This window comes from Electrona antarctica (genome assembly GCF_951216825.1).
Source record: "Electrona antarctica genome assembly, chromosome: 22".
In the NCBI taxonomy this organism is placed as follows: Eukaryota; Metazoa; Chordata; class Actinopteri; order Myctophiformes; family Myctophidae; genus Electrona; species Electrona antarctica.
In genome coordinates, this window is record NC_136805.1 from 36,431,846 (window position 1) to 36,442,639 (window position 10,794).

Here is a 10,794-nt window from a genome sequence, read left to right on the forward strand (position 1 = left end):
CAGAGGTCCTCACTCACTACACATACTGTAGTCTTGCTCAGTCTGGACCTTGACTTTACCACACTCTGTGTGAAGCTCTTTGTTGGATTTCTTTGTCTTCGATTCATTATTGGAGTGATTTCAGTTTGTTTTTTTATGGAACAGGTTATGTTTGGGAGTGTCTTTGTGTGTCTCTGTGACGTTGTTCGTCTTATGTTTCCAGTGTTTGGTCTCGTCAATGGTTCCAGTGTTCCAGAGCTTCTATGTTCCTAGTTTCATGCCAGCCTGTATCCTGTACACCCGCTGTTCCTCATTAAAGAACTTTAAATTGGTCATTCTGCCACGGTATACCTGCTAACCCCATGCCAGTAGCAGTGCCTTCTCCACTGCAGAAGAAGTTACTCCTTTTCATTTGTAACAATGTAGATTCAAAAATATATATAAAATCCTATTTAGGGCAAATAAAATGTGGAAAGGTCCAGTGATTTTGGGGCTAAAAAGACCTCGTATGACCTCATTTTGCAGCCTTTTCCGAACCCATCTGAGTCGCTGGCAGCATTTAAAACCGAGAAATAAGTACAGTATATATACTCTATGTATATATAGTATAGCAGGCCATTTCTAAAACGACATTGAAAACAGTAACATTGTAGCCTCTTCGAAGGCTAAAATGTGTTTTTTTCAGAGAGCTCTGCTCTGGGGGGGGGGGGGGGGGGGGAAGAACAACCAACAACAACCATTTCTTCAACTGGTAAATGATTAAGAGCAACTCGAAAAATGGGACAGTTCATTAGAGTGCGGCGGGCAGGAGAAGCAGGTCGAAAGTGGTTCCTGCGCGTTTGGAGAGCGAGCTCGCGAGGTCGCTTTAGAAGGATGCAATGGTTCTGTGGATGATGTTGACGCTCTCGCGCACCTCGGCCTCATTGATGATGAGGGGAGGGGCCAGGCGGATGATGTCACCGTGGGTGGGCTTGGCCAGCAGTCCGTTGTCGCGCAGACGCAAGCACACTTTCCAGGCGTCATAGTCTGTGGAAAGGATGGGGAGGAGGAGGAGGGCTCGCGTTATCATAGGTCAAAGTATTCGTCTGGAGGGTGACATAATATTGACTGGTCGATGTTTACTCTGCGTTTTGGACAAACAATAATGGTATGTGTGCTCAGTGTGCTGATGTGTAAGAGTTGTGCAGTGGTGTTAACTGTACCTTTGGTCTCCTTGATGACAATGGCATTGAGCAGGCCCTTCCCACGGACCAGGGAGACGATGTCTTTTGGCAGCTTTCTCAGCTCAGACCTGAGCAACTTGCCCATTTTATCTGCATTCTCTGCCAACTTCTCGTCCTCCATGACCTGCATGCAGTCAGACAGAAACAGGAAACCGAATACAGCTTAGTGGTGTATAAAAACAAAAACTAAAGGAAAACTACAATTACCATGTCAATAGCCACGTAGGCTAAGCAATAACCGATTGCCGTGAGCCATTTGAAAAGAGATCTGAAACAAAAATCATCAAAGAAATCTGTATTTCTCAGCACGTCGATGAGAGCAAAAGGACGAGACTATATTGAACGGTTGAAGATAGAAGGTGCAAAGACGACGGTCAGGCCAGACGGATCACTGACCTCTAGAGCTGCGATAGCGACGCGGCAGGCCAGCGGGTTGCCTCCGTACGTGGATCCATGCTCCCCCGGCTTAATGGTCAACATCACCTCGTCATCACACAACACCGCAGACACCTGGGAAGAAGGAACACAGAAACACACATCACCACAGGACAACTCAAATAAAAGATACACCTCGTATCACACAACACCGCAGACACCTGGGAAGAAGGCACAGAAACACACATCATCACAGGACAACTCAAATAAAAGATACACCTCGTATCACACAACACCGCAGACACCTGGGAAGAAGGCACAGAAACACACATCACCACAGGACAACTCAAATAAAAGATACACCTCGTATCACACAACACCACAGACACCTGGGAAGAAGGCACAGAAACACACATCATCACAGGACAACTCAAATAAAAGATACACCTCGTATCACACAACACCGCAGACACCTGGGAAGAAGGCACAGAAACACACATCATCACAGGACAACTCAAATAAAAGATACACCTCGTATCACACAACACCGCAGACACCTGGGAAGAAGGCACACAGACACACACATCATCACAGGACAACTCGAATAAAAGATATGGATAAATACTGCCTTCTATGACGAACCTAAATGTCAGATTAGAGGAGGTTACATGATGTGGGTGATAACTTACAGGGTAGATTCCTCCAGACAGTGCTTTACCCAGAATCACCACATCTGGACGGGCGTTCTCGTGGTCCACGGCCAGCCTCCTGCCCGTACGCGCCAAGCCCGTCTGCACCTCATCAGCGATCCACAACACCTGGAAGCAAACCAGAGAGTACATCGGTACATTTGAATTATCTCGTATTTTGTGGAAGAGCGTCAAAGAAAACAGCATCACAGAGAAACATTGTAATAGTTGTAACTCACATTGTGTTTGGTGCAAAGTTCTCTGACTTTGGTCAGGTATCCCTGGTCGGGCACCACCACGCCAGCCTCCCCCTGGATGGGCTCCACCATGAAGGCTGCAACGTTTGGGTCCTGAAGGGCTTTCTGAGAGAAACATCCGATAGAAAACATGAATGAATAAACCACATGAAGCCCTAGCCTAAGATTAGCTCACCTAGAAAGCCAAAGGCTATTGTTTTTTTTGTGTGTTTCGCCTTTATTTTATATTTTTTATGGAGGGACAGACAGTAGGCTGACAGGAAATGGGGAGAGAGATGGGGGTAAGACATGCAGTAAAGGACGTCGGGATCGGGAGTCGAACCCGCGGCACACTGCCAGACTGGATTACCAGCCAAGGTGCCTGGACCGCTGAGCCATGGCCCAGGCCAGCCAAAGGCTATCTAATAAGATATTACATAACATTATTATTGAATTATTATTATTAGAAAACAAAACAAAATGTGCACCTCTAGTGAAGGAATGTCATTGTAAGGGATGAGCTCAAAGCCGGGCATGAAGGGACCGAAACCCTCGTAGCTGCTGGGGTCGGTGGAGCTTGAGATGGCGGCCATGGTGCGACCCCAGAAGTTTCCGTCTATTCGAGGCAGAGTGGGAATAAACAACACAGATTTAAACATTGTTCCTGCTTTATCCTTTGCATTTCATGCAAGCTGCTTTATAAGACATTAAGATAGGATGTGACTTACCTGCAAAGATTATTTTGGCCTGGTTCTTGGGAACGCCCTTGACATTATAGGCCCACTTGCGGGCCAGCTTGCATGCAGTCTCGCCACCTTCAACACCTGGTTTACATATAAAAGAATAAAAGATAGAAATCAGATACCTCTCTGTGTTGACCCGGTGAATGTATTGCAATAGGTACAGTACACATGGAAAAAGACTGCTGACATATACTGTACACAGGCATTGTATGCTACACAATGACTTAACACATAATACGCGCATTATAGAGCACCGAAGTCTGACGTCAATATCGCTAGAGAGCGCTAAGTCCACGGGTTCGTGTACTTTTTTATTTGTATTATAATCTGTGGATCTTAGATCGCCTCATATAAGAACTGTGTTTGAAATATAAACAAATCATCCTGGCCGTTTCACTCATGGATGTTACTGCTGCCAAATTAGTTAAATTTTCGCTAGAAACAGATTGTATCAAATATAAGTGACTGACTACTGTCGTAAATGACACAGAGACACCTCCCCGACAACATCGCCCGGACAGTTTGCTTATTTTTGGACCAAAATTCTTATATGAGCCGATTTTAAGATGACCTCATGTTATTCTCCATAGAGAAACAACTTCCGCGGCCCCCTTGGAACCAGGGGATGAGCGAGTGACGTCAGGACTTCGGCGCTCTATTGGCTGGTGTTTCTCTCCTACCGGTGTTCATGGGCAGGACTTTGTCGTAGCCGAACATTTTGGTGATGAACTCCTCGTACTCTCCCAGCACGTCGTTGTAGAAGGCTCTGGAGGTGAGGGTGAGCTTCGAGGCCTGGGCGTTTAGCGCCGCCACAATCTTTGGATGGCAGTGGCCCTGGTTCACTGCACTGTAGGCACTCAGGAAGTCAAAGAATCTGTTGCCATCCACGTCCCACACATAGAGGCCTGGAGGGAGGCAGCAAGGAAGATGACAACACGTTAGATACAAGTTGCAAAAGGCCAAACAATGATTCAATGCTATGCAGTCTGAATTAGTTACTGATAGCTAAATAAAATCTCACGACTGAACATTTTGGCAGGCGAAGTCCTAATCTGCCCCATCACACTAGCACTCTATTTTTGAGTGGTGCAAACCATTGCGTGGTGCAAACCACTCCAACAACCAGCTTTGTCTGTATGTTTGTGTACCTGTGTACGTGTACCTGTGTACGTGTCCGTGCACAGGTGAGCATGGTTACCATGGTCACTGACATTACGTCAGACCACAGCTGATCAGGCTATATAAGACCTTGCACCACTCAGTTCACACGGGTGTGATTTTTCCTAAACAATTAGAAAATATGTAGAATTATGATGTTTTGGTAATATTGTTCCTGCTGTTCTTTGCTGTATATGTATACAGCAAACTAGGTGAAGAAATCACAGATTGAGGCTTTAATTAAAACCTTTGCTTTTATGAAATATCCCATAGATTCTATGGGATATTTCTATGGCATAGTGAAGTGGTAAAACTAGTATTCTATTACTAGTTTGACCACTTCAAACGCTCAAATCGTGAAATATAACGGAGAACTAGCCGATCTAGCCGTTGTGAACTTGTAGATCTCCTATTTTCAGTGGGTGACATGCTTTTATAGAAGACGTGCTGGCTTCTTATATGGAATCCAAATGAGTGAAATCAGTCGCGGGGACTGAGAACACTTTGGTTTCAGGGCCATGACATGACAACACTATGCACTCACCCTCTGCCCTCTCCAACGCCACGGGGAGGGGGTGATAGTTGTGGGCGCCGTACTTGTCTTCCCGGGCGTACACCTCCTCCGCGGTGAGGCGACTCTGCTCCTTCCTCTTTTTGGAGGCGGCGGTGGACGCGGGACGCGTTCCAGAATGAACGCCGCGGGCGAGCATGGGGGCCGCGCCCCTCAGGCTCCGGCTCAGCTTGGAGATTAACCCTTCCATTGCACTACGCCTACACAGTCTGAGGGGGAGAGGGGAGAAATGCAAATTCATTATGAGAAACTTAACAACTGTTGATTATTTTCTTAAGTGATTATTCTGGCGATTTAACTTTTTTCATTAGTTTAATAATTGAGAAGCGTGTTGTCGTTGTTTTTTTTGTGGTGGGGGGGAATTGACGGGAACACATTTCTAATTTATTGTATAATCGACTCAATCTAGTAGTCTTGAATAACCAAAAAGTAAAACTACTAAAAGTAAAGGGGGATTGGTAGAGAGACTAGGACCAGGTCATCCATGGTGACCAGATCATAACTTACTTGACCAGCGATATCTAACCCGTGATCCAATCCAAGGGTTTGTCTTTGAGGGACAGGGATGGAGTATTATACAGTAGGTCTGCTGTATTGTGTCAATAGCTTACTCAGGAGAAACCTATAGATGTGTACAGTAGATCAAGTTCTTTGAATGCGCTGCTTAGTGCTTATATATCCGTGACCGTCTGGCAGTGTCACCATGATGAGTCACTCACGACTGAGCCATTCATGCGCAAATATGGAGATCTCTATCAGTTATGCCCAACTATATGTGTAGTTCTATATCTTGTGTGGCGTGCCCAAATATGGAGTCGCGTCCACGACGACAGAATCAAGAGTGGCAAGAGTGTTAAATACAAGATCGGTTTCTGCTCAGCATCCATATTCTGCAGCCTGCCCCTGCATGTTGAGAGGCGGCCTGGATTAAGTCACCTACAGACACAGCAACTTTTGAACCTTCAGCAAAGCCTTCTATTAGCGTGCTAACCATAACAGAGTGTAGAGTAGGAGAGTAGTGACACGCTTTGATCTCGCCGCAAAGTGGGTGTCTATGGGTTATAGTTCCAAACATTGCTCCTATGGCTGGAACTATCCCGTTGAGATAGAATGAGCACATCCGCATTCCATTGTTACAATGGGAGTCAACGCTAGTGTCGCCACTCTTACTAAATTACTCTGAACCATAACAGCCTGAACTCACTCTGACATATTGTGTAACCGTGGCAACCTCATATAAACAAACTTGGATGCGGTGAAACTAGCAAAAAATACCTATTATACACAATGGCATAGCATTGTGACAGTGTTGTGCGACAACGTATAAAACGAGGCCTGCCCTACGTGGTTAATTGATACATATACATGCATAAGAATGTATAAAATATAACTAAGCACACTTCAAAATTAATCGATTAATCAAAACTGTTATGGTAACAGGTACGGTCGCCCCTTTTCCATCTTGCCCCACTACTCTACCTAGCTGTAAAATCAAACATAATTCATGTTGGTGATTATATAAAAGGTATTATCATATTCATTTATCATTGTTAAGTTCACTCTGTATAACCACGGACATAATAGCATGATGATGCCATTACATTACTACATAGAATAAATGTGTTTAATAAAACAAAATTAACTGCTAGAAGGCCCTAAATTAATCTCTATACAGAGTATAGAGATCGACTACTATACAATCAAATAAATCTGTATACAAGATCATTTCAGATTTCAGAGAGGGAGGGAAATACTAAATTAACTGTTAACTACATTAACACATTTCGCGGGGGCGAGTTGGTAAAGGCGCGAGTCGTCTGGTATTCAGAATAATCACTAAGAAAACAATCAATAATTGCAGCCCTATATAGTCAATAATGCACCAAAGCCTTTCGCAGTTTGACAATTCATCGACTCAGCGCACCACTGGCTTTACAAGCCTGCTGAAACACACTTCTCTTTCATATTCAGCACAATAGAATGAGGAGGACGAAGTTGACCTTGGTTAACCCGTCCTGGACCCACATGAACTAATCCCACAGCATCCAGGCCACGTTGTCCATGAGTCAGGGACACAGGATCATTAAATAGTCATGATAAAGTGCATGGGGTTTCAAGTTACAGACGACAAATCATTTAAGGGTAACTTGGCTAGCTATTTTGTGTTGACATACACGATATGGTTTTCAGATATTGATATCTGATTATTTAAATCCCTTCCATCCAAACCAGCTGATGCTAAAATCAATTGTCATGAAGAATTAATTTAAAATGTTATAATAATTGCTTCCAGACATGCTCTATCAAGTAGTATCATTAGATCTTGGGGAGTTACTGGGGACTTAGTTTAGGAAAATGTGTTTATATGTGTAGTAAATCTTAATAATGTCAATCAGTAGTCTTTTTGGCAATCCTCTCAGCTTTGGTGGTTTCATTATTGCATTGTGCATGTATATAAATTCTAATTCTACCTGCATGTAAATAACAGAGTTGAGATCACTCGTTTTAGAAAAGAGTGGGACAAAAATGTAAATGTATGAGGGGAATACCGTAGGAAGGCTGGCGTGAAGGAGAGGCAACCAGCAGTGCTGCATGGCCTTCCCCCGGTCCCCTGGAACAATCAATAATCTACCATGGTGAATAAATACACACTGCAAACAGAGAGCACCTGGACTACAGCAGCAAGTACAGTGGTGGGTGACCTGGAGGAAATGTTTGATTTGTCCCCCCTGACGGAGAGACACCATCAAACTTGGTCATGGAAGATGATAGGTTGCTGTGGAGGTAACTCCCCAAGCACACCCCCTTGACATCACAGTCAGGAGCTAAATTAAGGCCAGACACACGAGTTCACATCAGCTGCGTACTAGGAGGAACACACTCTACAACAACGTGCGACTGCTATTATCCATAAACCACTTAAGCCCTATATACTTCACTGTATGACCAATATGTACAATAACCAGTCTACTATTCTAGTTCTTCTGTTGTCGTTATTTTTGTTTTTATGGTTTAACATTCCCACCTATATTGGTTATATACCTGTGCTATTATTTTACCATTTGTTGTCAATTTGCATCCTTCCATGTCAGCTTTGTATTCAACAAATAGTGCCTAACCTGTACATAAACATAAATCTTTCATGCGATTTGGATTTACTACTATATAATCGTCCTATCCCATTTTTATTATCTACACCAGGACGGAAGGCTGGGAGTTAGTAAGCAGCGATAAAGCTGCATATACACCACTTTGAGCTGCATGAAAACTGTTATTTAAAGTTTATAGGCTTGCTTGCGTGGTATTTCTTTTTTCATACCTCCCTGACACATTTCACCAGGGTATATGGTATTTGTACCAGCTCAGTGGGGTTGTGGTTAGAGTGTCCGCCCTGAGACTGGGAGGTCGGGGTTCGATCCCCGGCCGGGTCATACCAAAAGCCTATCTATAAACTATGCTACAGTACAGGCAGTACACAATACATATCAAGTACACTGTATCCCAAGTTGGAGTACACAGACATGGGCAGATCATAACACTTACTATGGTATTTGTACAAAAAATAATAATAATGCTGAGCTGCTCGTGATAGAAGTCATAATAGCATTTATGGTATTCTTAGCCTACAATGATGTGTTCTAATATGTAATAGGTTACTTTTGTTGAGTTATAAATATGTCCCATAGAATAATGAATGGATAATAATTTAAATAAGTGTAATTCTTCCATAGATTCAGCATACTTTTTTAGAAGATTCTATGACACTTGTTGCCATGGCAGATATCCACAGTACACACAGTCACACATCCATTATCTGAACAGAGATGGTGTTCATGTGTTGGTGAAAAACAAACAAACAAACTGCCTGGGGGATCATCTGAAAATGTAGTTGTATTCCAGTAATACACATGCCAGACCGGTGCAAAACCGGTTCTGTGGACAGGAACCTATACGACTTCAAAGTATTCCTGTTTTGGTGCCCGAATTTCACCCAGTGACCACTATGTGTTGGACGTGCCTGTTATGATATGAGTTGTCCATTTACATCTAAGTCTGTGTACTTGAACTTGAGATACAGTGTACTTGATATGTATTGTGTACTGCCTGTACTGTAGCATACTTTATAGATAGGCTGCATTAGGCATGTTACTTTGTCTCATATCTTATTGTCACGTCATTATGATCCAGCACTATATATGTTCCTATTTGTGTAATAAACTTTGTGTTTGTGAACCTTTAGCGCGATACTGTCTCGTGTCGCGTAATTGTTCTCCCGGGCCCGCCGCCGCAGTCGCCGTACCAAAGGAATACTTCAACCGGATTATCACACACCACCCAGCCTGCACACACTACCAGTCTGTCAGAACCAGACGAGGGTCAAGTGCTGGATCATAATGACGTGACAATAAGATATGAGACAAAGTAACGTGCCTAATGCAGCAAGGCTGACCTTGCTGGCGCTGAGATGTCTCTTGTAGCCTATATATAAAGTATGCTACAGTACAGGCAGTACACAATACATATCAATTACACTGTATCTCAAGTTCAAGTACACAGACTTAGATGTACATGGACAACTCATATCATAACAGTGCCCACATTTCCATAGTGCCCAGTTTTCCCGGTGCCCACTCTGTTTTGATGCAGAGATTTCCCTATAGTGTCCACTGTCCACTCTTCTCACCCCAAAGTGCCCACTCTTCCAGGTGGCCACATTTTCCTATAGTCCCCACTCTAGCCTTGGATCAAGACTATCCTAGATTTTTACTTTCATAACTTTCATAGCTAAAAATGAATGTAAATGCTCAAAGTAAATGTCTCGATAAAATACATCTATGATAGTCTTGATACAAGGCTACCAACAGTGCCCAGACTGTTTTGGTGCAAGCATTTCCTGTTACCGGTAAAAGCTATGATGCCGGCTATCATCATTCAACCCCCCAGGTCAAAACTATGGTGATGCTTTGACCTGGGGAAGAGTCTATGATGATATGGACCTGCCTGGCCCTCTGGCATAATTTGGTTTGTTCACATACTGTCTCTGACAACTGGCTATCTATTGTACTTTATTGTTTATTGTTGTTCATTGTTTTTGTTGTTATTTTGTTTGCTTGTATTTTATATATGTGATGTATTCCCATACTTTTGTTCCTGCCTAATGTAAGTCGCTCTGGATTAAGAGCGTCTGCCAAATGCCTAAATTGTAAATTGTAAATTGTAAATTGTATTACATGTTTTGTTATTGCACTGTGATAGACTACGTTCTACCTATTCTGGAAAGCACTTTGGGTCAACTGCTGTTGTTTTTAAATGTGCTATATAAATAAAATTGACTTGACTTGACTTGACTTATCTTGCAAAAACAACATTATTATTATTATTATTATTATAGGCCTAATTATATATAGTTTTGCCTACCAGTGATACAGTAAATGGTGGCTAACTATTACTTAGTAATAACTAGCTTTAGCTTTAGAGTAAAGTTAACTTGTGCTATCTATTCATCTTCAAAAATCTAAGATCAACTCCTCTTGCTGACATATGGTGTGGAAAAAGTAATTTGAATAGCCGGTAACGATGCCATAGTAACCAATGATAGCTAGCCTGTTACTGTTAGCAAATAACACAGTTATACGTTATAACACAGATTTAAGCTATTATTTACAATCCAAGCGATCACGCTTCTATTTTAAACCAGATCAAGAATTGAAACCGTACCACAAAATGCCAACGTAGTGCGATATCCTCCTCTTGATGTGTGTTCAGTTGGTACAGCCGACAGACCAGCCTCACTAGACGGACAGCCTGGGAAGTACAGTG

The 10,794-nt window shown here is 42.9% G+C and overlaps 1 protein-coding gene across 1 annotated transcript; it reads right to left on the bottom strand.

Moving 5' to 3' along the window:
• Nucleotides 1-683: 683 nt before the first annotated feature.
• oat (ornithine aminotransferase) lies at nt 684-10,794 on the bottom strand. Its single transcript, XM_079492183.1, has 10 exons — nt 10,693-10,794; nt 4,948-5,183; nt 3,926-4,150; nt 3,231-3,326; nt 2,991-3,118; nt 2,506-2,628; nt 2,267-2,395; nt 1,599-1,712; nt 1,182-1,326; nt 684-1,005 (listed from the first exon to the last, which is right to left on the bottom strand). Exons 2-10 carry the CDS (start codon nt 5,162-5,164, stop codon nt 845-847), a joined length of 1,338 nt encoding a protein of 445 aa, XP_079348309.1. The 5' UTR covers nt 5,165-5,183; nt 10,693-10,794; the 3' UTR covers nt 684-844.

Excerpts from the sequence above, each read along its gene's own strand:
- oat (XM_079492183.1), bottom strand. The coding sequence starts at position 5,164 with ATGGAAGGGTTAATCTCCAAGCTGAGCCGGAGCCTGAGGGGCGCGGCC. Across the intron at positions 3,327-3,925 it reads AGTCCTGCCCATGAACACCG|GTGTTGAAGGTGGCGAGACT; the intron begins GTAGGAGAGAAA and ends TATGTAAACCAG. Across the intron at positions 2,396-2,505 it reads AACTTTGCACCAAACACAAT|GTGTTGTGGATCGCTGATGA; the intron begins GTGAGTTACAAC and ends GTTTGCTTCCAG.